The sequence below is a fragment of the Furipterus horrens genome, unplaced genomic scaffold (assembly GCF_987537825.1).
Source record: "Furipterus horrens unplaced genomic scaffold, mFurHor1.1.pri manual_scaffold_8, whole genome shotgun sequence".
Classification (NCBI taxonomy): Eukaryota; Metazoa; Chordata; class Mammalia; order Chiroptera; family Furipteridae; genus Furipterus; species Furipterus horrens.
The window spans coordinates 85,915,638-85,936,126 of record NW_028327178.1 but is presented as its reverse complement, the minus strand read 5'-3'; the positions used below and the strand labels follow the sequence as shown (position 1 = coordinate 85,936,126).

The 20,489-nt window shown below is 40.1% G+C and overlaps 1 protein-coding gene and 1 pseudogene across 3 annotated transcripts in view; one reads left to right on the top strand and one right to left on the bottom strand.

Moving 5' to 3' along the window:
• The window catches only part of SLC23A2 (solute carrier family 23 member 2), a 121,145-nt gene that overhangs the window by 70,139 nt on the left and 30,517 nt on the right, over positions 1-20,489 (bottom strand). For all 3 annotated transcript variants that reach the window (XM_090286075.1, XM_090286077.1, XM_090286076.1), the window contains one exon: positions 4,272-4,533. In XM_090286075.1, the coding sequence (XP_090142201.1) occupies positions 4,272-4,379 (108 nt within the window). In that variant the 5' untranslated portion in view covers positions 4,380-4,533. The remainder of the gene's footprint in view (positions 1-4,271; positions 4,534-20,489) is intronic.
• On the top strand, positions 5,353-6,730 carry LOC150003281 (small integral membrane protein 30-like; annotated as a pseudogene).

Sequence of the window (20,489 nt, the reverse complement as noted above, 5' to 3'; positions counted from 1 at the left end):
AAACATGTAAAATTAAAGGAGGCAGGATAAACCATAGCTATCTCCCTCCTAGACTACTTTAGCAAATCCCAACAGGAAATTAGCTGTTTCTCCAACAGATTATGTTCCAATTATAACAAATCAATCTGCAGTATCTTTCCTCTAATCATTAAAGGTCAGGAGCCTACCTGCCTAGCTTAGGGGACCACAGGTTAGGAGTGAATGGATAATTTAGTGGTAAGAGGTTCAGCAGGTATCTACACTGAGAAGAGGGAGTTTTAACCAGTCTAGGAATGCAAAAGACCCAGGCAGAAATGGCAATCGGGGGTCGTAAAAGAATAAGACTGGAAGCCAGGGAGCCCATACAGAGGCTGTCATAATGACCTAGACAAGAAATGACCCAAAGAAAGCAGTGGCAGCAGGGAAGGTGCTGAGGGTGGGCCTTCCAGGGTGGCGAAGGCAGGAAGCTTGGGCAACCACTTCTGTTGCGTTCCTGTCGGGTCTGGTGCAGTTTGGAGCAGAAAGCAGGCATTGAGTACGAGCAGAATGAACAAGATGTCCTTAAAGGCCCTTTCTAGGACCAAGAGTCTGTGACTCTAGCCAAGAGATTATCAGCTGAAACGTGGACCAACATTGTAAACCTGCTCTAGGAAGTGACTGCAGCAGCTCTGCCATTTATGATCATTCAATACCAAGTTATTCTTGTCCCATTAGATGCGTATTTTGTATTACTACTATCCACATTTTAGTTGAAACTATCAAAATTCTATTCAAATTCAAAGTAAGCTGCAATATAAGCAACTATGTGCAACTTCAAAACCAGTGCGAAAAATTTAATTTTTAAGGTTGAAAAATTCTAGGAAGAAAGAAGAGGTGAGGAAAGAAACCTATTACCATGCATAAAAATCTTCATTTGCAGCCCACCTTTTCACATCATGACCATTATGCAGTAGATTCAAGCTCTCATCTCAAAGAAAAGAAAGAGAGGAATTAAATCAATTCTCTGGGTGGGGTCCAGGAAACACACTCATCCTGAGACTCTTCTCAGGATCACATACTGTCAATCTGAAGATCTAATTATTCTTAGAGAGAAAGAGAATATTTTCCAAGAGAACTATTATCATCCAACTGAGACTTCCGATTTTAAGATCTAACAACACCAAACCCTCAATTTATGAATGTACAAGAAGGAACTCCGCAGAACAGGGTATTAAATTAATTATAAGAACAAGGATGTGTTTTAGAGTTCCTTGCCTGATTTTTAAAATAGGGCCTATTTGCACCCCCAAAAATCTTATGCCTTTTTTTCACTGCTGAGAATGAGCATGTTCAAACCTGAGATCACTGAGTCGGTGGCCAAAAGAATAAAGGTTACCATTACATCGTTTCTTTACCCACCCCTCCCTTTGTCTGCAACGGTCACTTCACTTAGAAGAAGAGAAGGGAAGGGAAAGAAGAAAAGGAAAGGAAAGGGGTAGAAAGGAGAAGAGGGGGGAGGGGACAAGAAAGAGAAGGGGAGAGGGGGCAGGTGTCTCCCTGGCGGCACTCTTACAAGGGCACAGCTCCAAGCTGCTTGCTTGCCTCCCATCTAACAGCAGACTCACCAGGCCACTGTCCCTGGGGTCTCAGGTCTCTTCCAGGAGGGCAGCTCACCCTTCTTTTTAAAGCTCTTGGCCACCCTTTCTCTGTCCTAGCTACTCCCCAAACTCTCTCTCCTGGGTTAGTGTTTTCTTCATATATTTTCTTATGTCTGGACCAGGCCTCTTTTTCTGACTATTACTTTCTTTTCTTTATACTTTCTCGCAATCCAACCCTGCCTTTTATTAACTGCTTAACATTTGAACTTTCCTTCCCTTACTTATAATTCGAGAGACAGGGGCAACATCTTCACTGATGACAATACAATCCCCCAAACATTAATAGCAACCAGGGAAAGCCCTCAATTTCTCTGGCTTGTTGGATTATAGAAGTAGTCTGTTCTGGCACTGAATTTAATGTGTAAATTTACAGGAAGAGGAAAATTCATTTGCAGTAACTACAGAAGGTGAAAGGGGACCCAACTGTGTCTTCTGATCAATTCTATAACCATTCAATTCAAATATATTCTTCAGCTTTTAAATGCTTTATTTTCCAAATATCCTGAGTATGCATTGCTTTTATAATCAGGGTTGTTGTTGTTTTTCTGTAAATCTAATCATATTAAGATTTTTCAAAAAGTTCCTCCGCAAGAACAAAAAAAAAAAAAAATGTTTTCAGCTATTTCATATGCTTAAATTTGGCTGTGATTACAGTGACCATATAATTTATCATCCAAACCAGGACTCTTGTGAGCATAAAGGGCAATTGTACAAATAAACAAGCAGGAACAACAGTCATAAATCAGGACTGCCTCAGAAACTCAAATGTTATCATACCTGTGCATACCAGCTTTACCCCTCTTTCTAATGGGTAAATCAGAAAAGTATTTCCTGTGCTAGAAGGTGCCAATTTAAATAGCGCTCACATTTGATTTCAGCTGGTCCTTCTCAGCAATAAAGTAGGAGATCTGCTCCCTGACTGAGAGAAGACAACATGGAAGACACTTCAGGGGCAAAAGAATCAGTGCTTTTCTAACTAAATGGACACAGTATCACGAAAGAGCAGAACCTTAATTCTATATTCTATCAATTCATTACTTCCCCACACCAATTTAAAAACAAACCATAAAAGCACCCCGTGTCTTGTTTGTGCATTTCTTATTTCCATCACGGGGTGCCACCATACACCCAGGTACGTGATCCCAAGCCCTTCCTGACTTCCATTGTACTTCACCACCCACATCCAACCCAACACCAAATTGGGTCCATCTACCCCTTTACCACCTCTCAAAGCTACCTGTTCTTCATTGCCTGTCTTTCCTCCTAGATAACCCCAAAGACCCCACTTTCTTGGCCCCAGCAGGTCTACCAAACCCTTAACCCGGAAGCCTTTTCACTGTCCAGAGCCCCCGTTCCCATGTGTCAGCTTCAGTTCCCTCCCTTCCCCACCCAGGGCCCATGCAGCACCACTACAATCACTCTTGCACAAACCTCAACCATGGTCCTCTGGCAGTCACCTGGCAAAAAGACCCAGCCCTGGCTAATTCCAACAGCCCATCCTTATTCCTCACCCAGCTCCCTCTCACAATGCCTTCGTCACCGGCTGCCTGGATAGAACTTCCTTGGTTCCCATTCTATGTCAGCAACCACTCCCGACCCATCCCCTCTGCTGGCCCACCCCAGCCTCTACACCTTATTTGTACGGTACAGCCAAGCCAATACCCAGGCACGAAACATGACTGTTCACTTTTCAAAGATGATCTAACTTAAACTTGAACCACTGACTTGCCTCTTCCTCTAGAAAACCTGTGTTAAACCTGTGTTAACCTTAAGCCTTCAATATGACAGAAAATCCCGTTTCAAAATTCACTTTTACATGAAGTTGCAAAGTCAGTAGAACACCTGTCTGTGAATTAATAGGGTAAAAATCAAAAGGTGAATGCCAGTCAGGTCAACCAATGCACTAAAAGATGCCATGTTCACATCTTTCTTTTCTTACAGAGTAATGGCACAGTGAGGCAAATTCCAGGACCATGTTTTAAGGGATCCTAGAAGGGTATTCTTGCCATTAACCTCATTTCCACCATTAAGAGAAAAACACCTTGAGGTGAGTTCTCTCTAAAGGGAGGTTTTATTTTGTAAACTAACACTTTAGGTAACTTTATACACACCAAATCATAATCCTATTATCTGGAAAAATATTAGCACTGAATATAATGAATGTGTGTCATCAGCCTTATCTGACTAATATCACTTGTCCAGGTAAAACCACCTCTGTCTCAGACACTGCTGCCATAATGCAAAACACAGACATTTGGGTTCCAAACAATAAGTCATTCATTCAATCTTCCACCTTGGAATACAAGTCTGAAGTCGGGTTAAAGGCTATTTCAAACGAACACAATTTTGGAGATAAAACTAAGCTTTCAACATCCTCCAGTATAGAGTAAGCACTGGGCCAGCTGTACAACAGGCACAGCAATGCATGCTTCCTTCCTGAAGTTAAACCCACCAGGTAACTCCAGGCAGAGAGCAGGGCCAAAACCAGACAGCCACCAGGGCTCCTGAAGGCGGGCTCCCATGAAAAGCATTTCGTTTTCAAGTGCCTGAACCTTCACTGAAAACATGAGTATTAAATCTAATCCTATGCTGATTCAATACAGAAAATAACTTTAAAGTGATTCAAGAAGAAAGGAAGACAGGGAATGCTGTTACCGGAAGGGTGAAGAATGCGGGGTGCTTCGCTTCGTCTTCATATTTGCCTTCGGTTGAACTCCCAGCCTCCATGGATTTGGACGTAGTGTTCTTACCTATACCCATCATTAAGAGAAAACGGGTTGTTTGGTCGTTGGACTGGCGTGGCTGGAAGTGAAGGCTTATTCAAGCCGGGAGCCCAGGATCAGAGTTGGCTTTTCCAGTGCCTGGAGCACCTGATTCTCAGGCAGAGATGAGCCCCACAAGCACCATCTCTTAGCACCTAGAAAAAGAGAAAACAGCCAAATCACCTCAAGCACACAAATGACACAGGACACATGGTCATCATGTATTCTGCACGAAAAAGTGAGAGTACAAGTTATACTCAAACACCCAAAAACATATTACTTAACTACTTTTCAAGTCCCCACCCCTCTGCACTTACAGTCACTCCATGACTCAGAATATGGAGAGGAGGATCATATCTCACCAAAAATATCAGAATACTAAGGATTAAAAAATGTTTCTTTAACGTGTATTATGATCTATATCTTATAGCCCAGTACAATCCAATAAAACTTTCAGCAATGATGGAAATGTTCTCCCTCTGCCTTGGCCAGCCTAATTGTCACTTGCCACAGGCTACTAAGCACTTGAGATGTGGCTAGTGTAAGAAAGAAAATGAATTTTTAATTGTGTCTAATTTTACTGTCAATTTCAATAGTCACTTGTGACTAATGGCAACCATCCTACACAGTGAAGTTATAGTTAATTTACCATGAGTGGCTGGATATTAAGATTCTAAATTCCTTAAAGGTGCCCAATTAAAGGCAGGAGAAGGCACTCAAATCATTAAAGAGATACAACCAATTTAGGATTGAGTGGCCACACAGAATTCCAGGTAGGTAGCAAGACGAACTTTAAAAAGACTAGAATGCCACCAAAAAAAAAAAAAGAGCCACAACATTCAATATTGATTAGATAACAATATAAACATAAAAAAGAAATCCAACTGCCACCCCCTGAAGGAGGGAAGGTAAAATACTGAGAGATTAGGGGGTAAAGAAGGAGGGGGAAGGAGAGCAACACCACTAGATCCAAGATGGACCTGGTATGCTCAGAGAACCTCAGAGAATCCGATATTATTTAACAAGGAAGAATGCAATGCTCCAAGCTAAGAGAAAACCTAAACAAAAGTCAAAAGCAGGAAATTACTGGGAGATGTCTATGCTGCCAAGTTTTGGTGAAGAAAATTAAAACCTCAATTTCAAACAAAGAAGTATGACTGGGATAATAAAAGAGATCCACCCAATGATTAACAAGCATTGGAGAATTTGGCTTCAAGAATAAAAGGCACAAAGGATGCCTACAAGGGTTGGCACACATACAGAAGAACGTGCCTAGGTGTGCCTAAATTTTTATGGAGGGAAAAATACAGCACAGCAGGTAGGGGTGAGAAAGGACAGAGAACATTCATTGGCACTCTGATTAGAATGATGTCAAATCTTATCACCAATTATTTCTCACTGAGAATGAATAAACCTGGCCAAGCTGTCCAGCAAATGTAAAGACACGCCTAAAAGAAGGTTAGAAATATATAAGTAGGAAGCCTCCTCCTGTTCAAGACATTCTGCTAAGGACATTTTTCATTTGACAAATAGTTTGGATGAACCAGGAGAATTTGAAATACAAACAAATAAGAGAAAGAATTATACAAAATTCAAGAGTTCAATAGTTAGAGGGTAAAAAGAAAAAATAAAATAGTTACCAGAACATAAGATCTGCCTCAATGCAACAGAGCAGCTGGGTGCACACATCTATTTTTTCTGAGCTGGCTCTTTTGGTGTAAAATGTTCATGCACACTTTGCATTCTTGATCATATCATATCCATGTCAGTTTAAAGTAGTGGCTCTCAACCAGGAGTGATTTCTCCCTCTAGGAGACATTTGGCAATGTCTGGAGACACTCTCTTCATCACAACGGGGGGTGAATGAATGACATCTAACAGGTAGCACCCAGGGGTGCGGCTAAACATCCTACACTGCACAGGACAGATTCCACAATAAAGAATTATCTGCCCAAAATATTAACAGTTCTAAGACTGAAAAAGACCGGTTTAAAGATATTTCCATCCCGGTGATTTCTGTAATGGCTGCTTCACGGAAGACGCTGTCACAGAGAACCTTTTGGTTTCAGATTCAGAGCTCCAGGAAGGAGGTATTTCAAGTCAGATAAAATTACACATGTATTATTTCTCTGAAACCTTGAGTGCTCAAGATCCAGCCACCTCAAGGTCCCATCATCACGACCTCAGTTTCAACACAATTGTTCTTACTCCTCATTTCATTGCTTTTGGTGTTATCTACTGAAGCAGTAGAAGCCAGAGATTCAGTCGCTCTCCTTAGGTCTGGTTCTCTGCATTACAGGCATTCGTGCTTGTTTGGGGGTATATGCACAAAAGAGAAATGGGCAGGTGTGACTTTGAAGGGCCTCCTGAATCAAACATAGCCCTGAAAATATTTGTGCTATTGAAGTTAAAAACTGAGCTTTGATGTCTGAAAGTTTCCAAGAAACATAAATAGGATAATTTTATATTCTTAGTTGTTTCCCTATAATTGGGAATAAAGTGATGTATGAGGTCTGTCCAGAAAAAGTTCAGCCATTGTTAATGAGAATGGTTTGTGCAACGTCGATGTAACCTGGCAGCCAAGGGAGAGTGGACTGGACTGTGAATGTGTGAACAATGGTGACTTCACTGTACTAGTCGGTAGGGGCGGCAGACACCGTTGAGTGAGCATGTGTACTGTGTGGCCTTTGCATTCAAAACCACTGAGCCAGTAGAGCAAAAAGTCTGCATCAAATTTTGCGTTAAGCTTGAACATTCCTCCACAGAAACTATTCAGATGATTCAGAAGGTTTTGGGGGACAATGCAATGAGTATAGTGCAAATAAAAGTGTGGCACAAATGCTTCAAAGACGGTCAAGAAGCCATTGAAAGTTATCCATGTTCTGGAAGGTCTGCAACAAACAGAACACCTGAGAATGGTGAATGTGTACAGGTTGTAATCAACAAAGATCAGCAACTGACAGTGTGAGAAGTAGAAGCTGATCTGGGGATTCCAAAAACTACTGTGTCTGAGATTTTTGAGTCAGGATCTTGGCATGAAATGTGTTGTGGCAAAATTTGTTCCACAGCTTCTGCCACTAGAGCAGAAGGCACATTGTGATGCAGTTGTTAATGACTTGATTCAAACCCTTACCAGTGAACCAGATTTCCTCAAGGCATAACTGGAGTTGAATTGTGGATCTATGGCTACGATCCGGAAATGAAGGCCCAGTCATCCCAAAGGAAGTCGCCTGGTTCTCCATGCCCGAAGAAGGTACAGCAAAGTCGCAGCAAGATGGAGACCATGTTACCTGTGTTTTTTGATTGGGAAGGTGTTGTCCATCATGAATACGCCCCTCCAGGCCAAACAATTAATAAGGAGTACTACCTCCATGTTCTTCGTCAGCTGAGATATGTAATATGATGGAAACGGCCGCAGCTATGGGCACCTGGTGCAGCTTCATCACTATAACGCGCCCACTCATGCATCGTGGGCAGAGTTTTTAGGCGAAACATCAGATCAGCCAGGTGACTCAGCCCCCCTATAGCCCAGATTTGGCCCCCTATGGCTTCTAGTTTTTCCCAATACTAAAATCACCTTTGAAAGTGAAGAGCTTTCAGACCATGGATGAGATTCAGAAAAATACAACAGGGCAAACTGATGGCAACTGGGAGAACTGTTTGAGGTCCCAAGGTGCCTACTTTGAAGGGGACTGAGGTATCATTGTCCTGTGTACAGTGTTTCTTGTATCTTCTTCAATAAGTTCTCTATTTACCATAGTGCATGGCTGGATACTTTCTGGACAGACCTTTCGTATATGTTAAATGGAAAAATGTGGGGTTATTTTTCATAACAGGTAACATACTGAAAATGCATTCTATAATTTGTATTTACTACTTAGAAAGAGGGTCGAAGAAGTGAGTTGGCTAAAACTTGCATGAGTAACATTTCATACTATAAAAACTGGCAAAGCACATGAAATTGGAAGAAGATAACTTGTCCAGAATTCTTGGAGGTCACCACTATTCACTCATAATCACTATCTTCTGCATCACTGAAGAGTCCTTCCTCCATATTTTTATTAGATTTTTGTTTTGTTATTGCTCAAGTTAATACTGTACACTTAGATATCAAATACAGCCAGTCAAAACATAAAACTTTTCTCTCTTTGGTGGGACAAGATGTTAAAAAATGTATTTAATGTACCTAATACTGAAAAGGAGAAGACAATGTAAAGAAAACAAACTTTATATTGACATTGGAATGGAGGAGAGATTTAATGTTTAACACATTAACTGCCATGTGAGTTATATTTAACTCACCCTAGTTTTCAGCCCGGAGCCATGTGACATGAACACAACTCACACATCACTTTACCTTGGGCGTCTCCTGGTGCACAGGCAACTCACATTACCATGCTATAAACTACATATTAGGTGAAAAGTGGCCTCATGGATAAAACCCTGCAGATGGTTCATGAAAATCTTACTGATGGTGTTATTATTAAATTAATACTGGCAATTAAAAAACGTGGATCATATGAATAGAAGTTACTTATTTTCTATTTATTTTAACCTTTGAATTACACTAAATCTGACATGTAAACAAAAATATTTCCTTTATGAACTGTTTCCAAGTTTTCCCACTACTTTTTTTATCAAATCACAAAGAAATATTTTGTTTTCAATGTTTTTATTCTATCTTTGTAATAAAACATCATGGCTCCGAGGAAAACTTTTTTTTTCTAGTGTGGCAGTCAATGTATTAAAAAAAGCCTTTATATTAACTGAGTAACACCACCGTGGAGAGAAATAACTATTAAATAAAAACCCCTTATGTTATTAAAAAAAAAAAAGATATTTCCCTCCTCCCCAAAAATAGCATCCCAAATGTGGGTCCTTAGCACAAGACCATGTCCCCCAAGGGAAACACACGCCAGTTTGAAAAGCGGAGACCTGCATATCACCAAATAGAGCAAAGCCCATAAAGGAACAAGTCTATGGGACTTACTGTAGTTTAGTGATTTTTTAAATAATTTTCCTTTTTCAAGAACAGAGATAAGTGGATCATTATATTTTTCCTTATCTTTTCTGCTGTTCGTAGGGTGATATGAAGACCCACTTTACTGTGCAGTTTTCAATACATAATGAATAAAAGAGGGATTTTCTATATTCAAAGGGGAAGTTATAAACATCACTTAGAAAACCATAAAGGCTCTATTTGTAGCCCTGACAGAGATGGTGTATGTTTACTTAGAATTAACCTTTTTCCTATATTTTTAATTAAAGTGTTTCACAACAATTTTAAAAAACAATCTACATCTTGATCTAGCCACTGTCACCCAAAACCTCACCAGATCTGGAGGAGGAAAAAAAATACAGCATGACAATGAGCATACCTAAAAGATCGACCAGAAGCAGCCCCGACAGAACTTTACCTTGATAGCCAGGAGCTCGTTTTCCAAAAGTTATGACAGGCAGAAAAGATGGTGCAATACTGCTGGATTTTCACAAGACCACATGCCATGCAAGTCACAGTCAGAGACAGCAACAAGCTCTTTGAGCCACGCAGCCCTATCGCCTCTCACATGCCAGCAGAGTCTCCCAACCCACACCTACTCATGCTAACTTGAGTGGAATGAGGACTTTTTAATGTAGAATACACTCACTCTCCCTGGTTCCTTTTATCCTCATATTTGTTTCAGACATGGACATCCCTCCCCATTGTCCCGATCACCAGGTACAAAGGGCGACAAGTTCCAGCGTGACAAGACCACTTTTCACCAAGCAGTCTTGCACATTTTTCTCTACCAGGTGTTTAACTAACAAACCTCACAAGCCCTACTGGAGGGACCCCCCCCCCGCTCCCTTTGTCCATCTCTTACACAGCAGCACCCAAAGAGTGTCCTGAAAACCCAAATGTGCACAAGAGGGACGGGAACCCAAGAAAGTGCAGGGCAGGACTCTCCGAGAAGGGCTCACGGACGAGGGCTGCGAAGCCTGGGAAGGATGGACACACTCGGGGACAACAAATAGAGGGAAGAAGGGGAGAAGACAGTGAACAGTGAACAAATTTGGAAGTCCCAAAATGATAAGAGCATTCCACAGCCAAGAACTCAGAAGTGATGAAGACAGCCTCAAGGGCAGAAACCACCCACTCACTAGAGATCAGAGTGTTTTGTTCAGGCTGAACTTTTGTGTGGGAAATGCCAAGGCTCAGAGGCAAGCACAGCAAAGATAAGGAAGGAGGGGAGGGGAATTTAGGGTATGTGTTAAATTTGTGTTAAAACAAAAGGCAAGGTCCCCCAGGGAGTCTGACACAGGAGGCAAATCACTCACAGTACCCCATCACTCACTTCTTACTCTCTGGGAAAGAAAAATAAGCAAGGCCACTGCTATCTGGGCCTTAACCTCAAGGCAAAGAGGAAGGGAAGGGCTAAGGGATGAAAGGTCAGGTTCACCACCAATAAAAATGATAAGGACAAGAGAGTAACAACAGTTTTCCAGCTAGGCACCTATGTGTGCCAAGCTCATCTCTTCCGTCTCGTTATGCAAATAGATTATTTCTCCCTAGTAAGCACAGTATTGCTTTATTTGCACACTAACTCTACAAAAGTGGAAGCTGAGTTCAGAGAAATTAAGTAACTTGCCAAAGGATGCAGAGCTGTAAGCAGTGGAAAATTTTCACTTTAATCAGTATTCCCGTCCTAACAATTTATACAAACAGTATATAAAATTATGCTCAATTTCCAGTCAACCTTCTCAGAGGAGTACAACCCAGGCCAGCTGGCCTGTAAGCACTGTCTCTGCCTGACCTGCTGTGCGGCTGGTTCCTGCCCTCCTTGTGATTCTTAAGGGAGCGCTGACGGGCAAGGACTGCTAAAGCCCACCCTCCTCAGACCAAGAGCTACCAAATCTGTGCAGTCTGGTCATTCCACAGCACCAGCCATCATCTCATCAGCAGAACAATAGTCTCTTGTCATTTTCTTGTTCCATCTTGATGAATCTACCACTTGCCCATAATACAGCACAACCATGCTATAGAAACTATCATGCCCTTTGATGGTATCCCAGTTCACCTGAGAATAGACACCCAAATTCCTAAGCAGGGCTACAGGGTCACTGTGTGAAGCTTGGCCGTACTATGCTGTCATTTCTCTTTCAGGCCCTGAAGGTACTGGGTCCTCTTCTAGCCCTCAGGCTCTTGCACATGCAGTCCCTCCAAAATAAGTAGCCTTTCCCTTGGGGTAACTCCCAACAGTGCTCCCTCTGATTACACCTCATTGCGGTTTCTGGGAACCATGAAGATGGTTATAATAGGGCAAGAAAATGTCTGCCGGCCCAGCCAGACAGCTACAGAACAAGAGGCAGTACTCACAGACTATATCCCCAGATCCCAATGCCAAACTTGACGCCTATGTTAACGGCTCCCCAAAATTTGTGGGATGAATAAATGATGCTTAAAAAATAAAGGTATCTGTATAATGTAACAGTCATTCTTGCTTAATATGCTTACTAGCTTGGGAAAGAAAATTAACAGCCAACATCAACCATATCTGTGATACAAGAGGTGCATTAATGTCAGGAACAAGGCAGGGTGCCGACGTTGCTGCTATCATTCAACTCACAGGTGAGGGAAGTGTTTGAAAGGAAAAGACCAAATTATAACCACATCAAGAGACAGGAAAATCTGAGAGAATCTATACATAAATGGCTAGGTAGAAAACAGATGAACAAACCTTCTTTGGTATTGATAGAAACATTTCCTAGATGCCAGAAATAAGCATCCAGGTCAGATGGCAAACTACTGCCTAGCCTGGTCTTGTATGGCCCCCAGATAGGAACAGCTTTTACATTTTAAAGGGCTTATAAACAACAAGGAAGAACAAAGTGAGAGAGGCCAACTGGCCCACAAAACCTAAGATATTTACAGAAAAAGTAAAAGGATGAAGGAATTCTGTTTAAAATGGCAATAATAGCTAAATACATAATACATTTAACAAAAAAATGCACACAACCTTTATGAATAAAACTACAAACTATTACTAAGAGTCATAAAAAAGGTTTTTATATCAGAGAAACTGACTATATTCTTGAATAAGAAATCTGTAACTGTATACATTTTCCCATAAACACAATGTATATAAGTTTAATGAAAGTCAATTCATGTCCCTGAAGAGGAGGAAAAGGACTTGCTGAATTCCTGTGGGAGAATAAGCAAGAGTAGCCACAACTATATGAAAAAAGAAAAGGAATAGAGCTATCAGGTAGGGACGCTAACATAAAGTTATAATAAACAGGAGAGTTCAAAATAGGCACAACAATAAAAAAATCAGAAAATCCACAAACCAACGAATATATGATATGGAAGATACTTCATTCAAATTGTAAGACAAAGCAATGACTTTTCAATACAACATGCCAAGACAACCAGCTCACTATTAAGTAATAAAATCCATAAAAAGTAATACTAAGGTTAAAAAAATAATACTAATACAGCCACTAAATGATTATATAATGTTAGGGTGGAAGACTCCTTTCTTAGCATATCATTAAAAATGAAAAAGACCAGAGGCTAATATTTTGTAATATAAAACTTTTTTTTAGATTTTGGTATGAAAAAAAACAGCCACACAAAGTCAAGAGACAAAATATATTATACATACATAAGACAATGCTTGATATCTTTACTATTTCAAGAGTTCTTACAAATCAATAAACAGAAAACAAAAATTCTTAATATAAAAATGGGTAAAACAAAAGCTTCTAATCATCAATCCCCCCCCAAACCAAGTACAAATGACAATATAAATGTTTGTTCCTTGTTTTAAATCAAATAAAAGTATATTGAAGTGAGGTATCTTTTTGTTTTAACCTGTGTCGATTATTTTTAATACCCTGATTTATAAGGTGGTAGAGAAACAGACACATTCCTAATGAAAAATAAATTTGCTAATGGGAAGGCAAATTGGTTATATGTATCAAAAATATTATAAACAGTCATATTCACTCCTAATATTTGTCCTGAAGAAATGCTACTTCTAGGTATTCCAAGGTAACAATTAGGACACATAAAAATTTAGCTATAAAATTATACATGTTGCCCTACTGAGTGTGGCTCAGTAGGCTGGAGCACTATCCCATAGACAGAAATGTCATGGATTCAATTCCTGGTCAGAACACATACCTAGGTTGCGGGTTTGAGCCCCAGTTGGGGCACATACAAGAAATCAACCAATCAATGTTTCTCTCTCTCTCTCTCTCTCTCTCTCTCTCTCTCTCTCTCTCTCTCTCTCTCTCTCTCTCTCTCTCTCTCTCTCTCTCTTTCTCTCTCTCTCTCTCAAGCAATGGGAAAAAATGTCCTCAGGTGAAGATTTAAAAATTATGCATGTCAACATTATTAATAAGACCAAAAATCAGGGAAAAAAATCTAATGTCCAGTGCTAGGAAACTGAATAGTAAAATTGTGGTGTTTTTACAAAGGAGTACCATTAAAAAGATGGCACAGAAATAACTACTGACATAGAAAGATGTTCACCTTATATTATATAAGAAAATAGGTTAAAAATAGTATGTACAAAATTATATTAAGTGAAATAAGCCAGTCATAGGAGGACAAATGTTACACAAAGTATCTAAAATAATCCAACTCATAGAAGCAGAGAATAGAATGGTGGTTGCCAAGGGCTGGGGATGGAGGGGGAAATGGGGAGTTGCTACTCAATGGGTATAAAGTTTATTACGCAAGATGAGTTCTAGAGATCTGCTGTACAGCATTGTGCTTACAGCTAACTTTACTGTATTGTACATTTAAAAATTTGTTAAGAGGGTAGATCTCAGATTAAATGTTCTTACCGTAATAATAAAAGATATCAATTTTTAAAGGCAATGAAAAGAATTAAAGGCAATTTTTTTCAATATTTTATTTATTTATTTATTTTTAGACAGAAGGGAAAGGAAAGAGAAAAGAAAGGGAGAGAAACATCAATGTGAGAAACATTGATCAGTTGCTTCTCCTACGAAACCACAACCCAGGCACGTGCCCCGACTGGGAATCAAACGAGCGAAGCTTCACTTTGCAGAATGACATCCAACCAACTGAGCCACACCACTCAGGGCCGAATTAAAGGCGATTTATACAATGAAAAAAATAGTATGTGCAGCAGTAACCCCCTCTGTATGTGAAAACTGGGTGCGTGCACACATGCACACACACCCCAAAATATTAACTAAAAAAGGTGAACGGTGGGATGGCAAAGGACTTTTCTTCATTTTACTCCTCTGTATTTTCTAAAATTATTACTGAACAATGAAAGATATGCCCACTTTCTTCCCCAAGAACCTAATGATGCCCATATCAACACTCCGGTTCCTCCCCACCATTCAGAATAAAAAAATAGAGGAGTGGTTGGCTCCCTTTAACAAGATAAGAAACACAAAGCAGCTCAGTTTCTGTTGTGAGGTCAGGACACAGCTGTACAGTTACAAGGCAGTGTAGAATAAAGTTCTCATGGCTAAAGTTGTAAAATAACTTCCACTGTTGAAAACAAATGGAGAAAAGTCAAGGTTTTGTAAGTTAAACTTAGCAGGTAAAGAAGGGAACTGACAATAAAGGAGGTGTACCAATAACCAAGGCTGCCCTGCCCTGAGGAACTGGCCCTCAACTTTGCTTCCATGTTGAAAGCACCTATGAACTTTTTAAGAAGACCACTGCTTGGGTCCCCACCCATATCATCTGACAGAATAGGTCTCTGTTGCCTGAGCATCTAAATGTTTCAAAACTCTCCTGCAGCCATGGTTAAAATAGCACTACCTTAGAGGGCTGGCTGGTGTGGCTCAGTGGATTGAGTGCTGGCCTGCAAATCAAAGGGTCACTGGTTCGAGTCCCAGTCAAGGCACATGCCTGGGTTGCAGGCCAGGTCCCCAGTTGGGGGCACACAAGAGGCAATCACACATTGATCTTTTTCTCTCTCCCTTTCCCTCTCTCTAAAAATAAATAAAATCTTTTAAAAGAAATCACTACCTTAGAGCAAGCAGGAAATCACTACAGTCTTAAAAAAAAAAAAAAAGAAAAGGAAGTGAACCTCACAATAAATGTAAGCCTGGCCGTGTAAAAAACAGCAATTTGGGAAATTTTGCTATAAGTAGAAAAGTAAAATATTCCAGACCTTTAACAAACTTTCAATTCCCTAAACTAAACCACCAGCTCTCCAGTCACCAATAGTCATACACGAATTCAGAATTACAGCTTTTAATTAATACTTATTACATCAGCTATTCAGCCAGTGATCGTTTCTCTTGCACCTAATTTTTTCAATCTGACCATTTGTTCTCTGTCCAGAAATGTGTCATCTCCCTCATGACGGCTGACCATAGCTACCTGATTTGGAAGTATGATGGGCCTATTTAAAGAGGAATTATGGGCTGAGCAGCTCCTGAAGTCAAATACCAAGACCTCCTGTATTTCTTGGAAGCATAATCCAATCCTAAGAAAACATGCCCTCCCGTCATGAGCACCAAGTAGTTCCTAGTCCAAAGCACTCAGCAGCTGAATGCATCACTAAGAGTCCCCCCAAAGGGTAGAGTCCCCCTGTGTACAGTTCATCTTTATATTCTTAGCACAGAATAAATATTAATAAGATACATTTACCCCAAATAGGTGGCATTAAGTGAATGATTATTACATAGAAAACATTAATGCAAATTTTGCAAGAGTAAGAAAGAAGACTAGAGACCATAAAAATCAGTGGTTCATATGCCTAAGACTCACTTAGGAAGCTTATTCAAAATGTAGATGTCTCCCACAATATTTGCAGCTGTATGTTCAAAGTGATCTTTATTATGACAGCCCAACACTCAAAATATCCAAAGGTTCATCAACAAGTGAATGGATACACAAACCATGATGGGTCCACATGAAAAACACGTAACAGTTAAAAAGAAGGAACTACTGATATACGTAACAACATGGAGGAATCACACAGATCTTATGTTGAAAAAAGCCAGTCACAAGGCCTGATTCCTTCAGCTACAGACAGGAAGCAGAGCAGTGGTGACCTAGGGCAAGAATGGAGGGAGGGAGGGTCTCCAAAGGCAGAGAAAGAATCTTTAGAGTGACAGAAATGTTCTGTATCATGGCTGTAATTCTGATGGCTCCATTTGTGTATATATACCCATGTACTGTATGTAAAATATATTTTAATAAAGTCAATTTTTGAAGGAAAAAAAAATTTTAAACATGTCTTCCCCCCACCCCCCAGTCTACATTGAAACCCAGGAACCTACATGCACAAATGTTCTGGTGCTAGTGGTCCTCAGATCAACCACACCTTTGGATGGGTATCCTGGGGTAGGATACAGATACTGTATTTTCTCCCCTTGCATAAACCTACTAAGACAGATGAGAGTATGACTAAGAAGGAAGACTTTAGAATAAAGAAACTCAAAACATCTACTTGCCTGGAGTGGCCAGGTTCAATGATTAAGCACATTTTAAAAGCCAATTTGTGGCTCTCTGCTTACATCCATCATTAGGGGATTATAGCTGAACTGTGGTTGCTCCATTAAATTCTGTTCAATGCTAACATTTGACCTAACCACTTTCAACCCATGCCAAAAAAGACTATTAGAACAAATATCCCTTATTTGTATAGGATGTACTTCCTTTAAATGTACTTACTTAAATGGTTGCCTAATATTGGGTTGGCCAAAAAGTTCATTTAGTTTTTTTTCTGTGTGATGTCTCTAGAAGTGCTTAGTTGTCTTTAACTTCATTCAAAACAATTTGTTAGACTGTATTTTGTGACAGCTGTCATTATCAAAGTGCATTTAAAAATAACATCAATATTGGTAAATTTTCGTGCAGCCATTTTAATATTGAAGATGGAAGAAGATAAGCAACATTTTTAGCGTACTATGCTTTATTATCTCAAGAAAGGTAGAAATGCAACTGAAATGCAAGAAGATTTGTGCAGTGTATAGAGAAGGTGCCGTGACTGATCAAACATGTCAAAAGTGGTTTGAGAAGTGTCTTGGTACTATTGACATTTTGGCCAAATAATTCTTTGCTGTGGGGCTGTCTTATGCATTGGAAGATGTTTAGCAGCACCCCTGGCCTCTACCTACTAGAAGCCAATAGCAGGAGATAGTGGACATACTCAAAATATCTAAATCAATCAAGTTACTGGTGAAAATGCAAAATGTCTTTTATTTTACAGAAAAAAACATTTGGACTTTTTGGCTAACCCAATACAGTGGGTCCTGTTTTAGGAAGTTTACACTTCTGACCCTGATCCTAGCTTCTATCATTATTCCATTTAAGCAGCAATGAATGAACTTGTAAAGCTTGGTTATTGTTTGATCTTGTGATGGTGGTTATGCTCATGGGTATAACTGGAAAAAAAAAATCCTCCTACAGCCTTTTTCAAAACACTCCCAAGAACTTGTCCTTGTTTCCAAACTGCAGGCCACTAGCACTAGTGGGCCATAAAATCAACTTAGTGGATCTCAACCAGTTTTAAAAATGATGAAATTTAACAAAACAAAAACCTTCAGAACACATCTCACATGGGTAACCCAGTTTCAAGGTAAAATGCTTTGCACTATGGTTCAGTCAAATAAAGCATAAAAGTCACCTGGAACTAATGTTCTGCCCAATGTTCTGAGCTTAAACTAACATACCCATAAAAATAATTTTCCAAATTTGTCCTGGCCAGTGTAGCTCAGTTAATTGAATTCCTGTTTAGGGCACATAGCCAGGTTGCAGTTGCAACCAATGTTTCTCTATCTTTCCCTTCCTCTCTCTCTAAAAGCAATGAAAAAATATTATCAGGTGAGGAATTTATTATCATTGCAGTAGTCCCTCTCTATATCGTGGTTCACTTATCGTGGTCTCACTGTATCGCGTGATTTTTTAAAATATTATATTTAATTATTGCAGATTTTTCACTATATTGCTGGATTTTGCGGTACTGTATACGTATGTTGTTAAAGTTACGTAGGTTTAAGAGTGTAGAATATGTTTAAGAACATAAGTAGTGTTTATAAAGTGTGGAAAAGGTTAATAAGGGACTGGGAACAGTTTATAAGTGTATGAGGAGGGTTTATAAAGCCTTATATAAGTACTAAAATAAGTGTAAGGTTCCTACTTTGCGGATTTTCACCTATTGCGGGGGGGTGGGTCTAGAACGTAATACCCACGATAAGTGAGGGAACACTGTATTATTTGCCCAAGCAGTAAAGGGTAACTGACACTAACAACAAAATAAATATACTATCCCCTCTCCACAACAATGGAATGAGTACCCAAAATCATGGTCTCAAAGCGGCTTCTTTAAAATCTATGGAGTCCTGCCCTGGTCAGGTGGGTCAGCTGGTTGCAGTGTCATCCCCATACAGCAAAAAGGTTAAGGGTTCGATCCCCACTCAGGCCACCTACTGGAGGCAACTGACTGCTGTTTCTCTCCCACATAGATGTTTCTCTCTCTCTCACCCTTCTTCTCTCTCTAAAATCAATAAAGCATATCCTCAGGTAAGGATTAAGAAATAAAATAAAATTTTCCGAGCCCCATCTCAAAGACTGCAATCAATAAAAGCTCCTTTGTACGCCATACACTTTGTCAGCCTTCTGTCCCCATCTTGGTTTGTGGACTTATTCTCTTAAGGGGAAGAAAATTAAAAAATAAAAGCCAGATAAACCTGGATTTCGGAAGCGGAACCTAGGATTGGGAACAAGGTTCCATCTCAGAAAGCACACTCCCTGAGAACCCGGGAGGAACAGTCACACCCCCAGGGACCACCCGACTTGGAAGTATGATGCACCTATTTAAAGAGGAATTAAGAGCTGAGCTGCTCCTGAAGTTGAATGCCAAGACCTTTTGTGTTTCTTGGAAGCACAACAGCTGAATGAATTAATCACTATGAGTCCTACACCAAAGGGTAAAGACCCCTGTGTACAATTCATCTTTATATCCCCAGCTCTTAGCACAGAATAAACGCTCGGTGAATGTTAATGATACATATTTATCCCAAATGAATATATCACAGAAGACATTAATGCAAATAATACAAGAAGAATTGGTGGTTCATGTGCCTAAGACTCTTCCCATAGCACCAACCCTGCTCTGATGGTGGAAGAAAACGGTCCCTGGGCAAATAAAATAGTACTGATTTACTTAAGAATCACCTAAAAATGGAGTCAGGGACCTCAACCATGGGCTGGAGAGGACACGAAGTTGCCGAACAGTCGCGGCAAATATTCCTAGACCATCGGTGGGGTGAAGTTAAGTGAGGAGGATGATTCCTAATTAAAAACAAATATTTATGGTGCATAAAATAAAATGCACAAGTGATAAAACAAATGTTAAAGAATACACCCTGCGTACAGAAGACTCCTTCAGTCTCTTCTAGAGACTTGATCCTAAAAGCCCTTGGTACAGAATAAGCTCTACTCCCAAACTAAACTCTAAATTCTTGGGGCGGGGGGGGGGGGGGGGAGCACTTAAATCCAACCCAAAAGGCCTTTTACTGGTATCGGTTTACACACAGGCTGAGTAATGAAAAGCAATGGCCAATCTATGTAAACAAGAAGCCTCTTCAACTGCTCGGTTAGGAAAAAGATAGTCAAGTGGACAGTAAAATGTCAAAGCAGATGACATCTTATTGGTTTGGCAGTTTTAAAATACAAAGTTACCCGTGATCTTTTGTTTTTCTGACCTAGTGCTGTAGGTATGAGATGCTGAGGTTGGTATCATCCAGCAAAAATCTCTTCACCAAACTTTACTTAAATAAAATTATGACAATACCTAAGACTCATCACCCTCACTGTGCCTCTCTTGCCCTAGGTACCATCCACTGGGACCACACTGATCTGCCATTCCTGGGTCTTAGCTCAAGAAGGCTCCTCCTCCAAGAAGCATTCCTGGGTTAGGTGCCATTCTTCCATGTTTCCATGGCACACGGCTTCTTCGTCCAGCTCCCCAATCAGGCCAGGAGAGAATAGGAAAGGAGCAGTGTCCATCACGGTAAAGGCATTCAAATATTTGGAGAAAAGCTGAACACTTTTCCGTGAACCAATTAGTCATATAATATCTGAAACAAAACCTAACCCCTAGTAGTCCTCCAGGTTTATTAA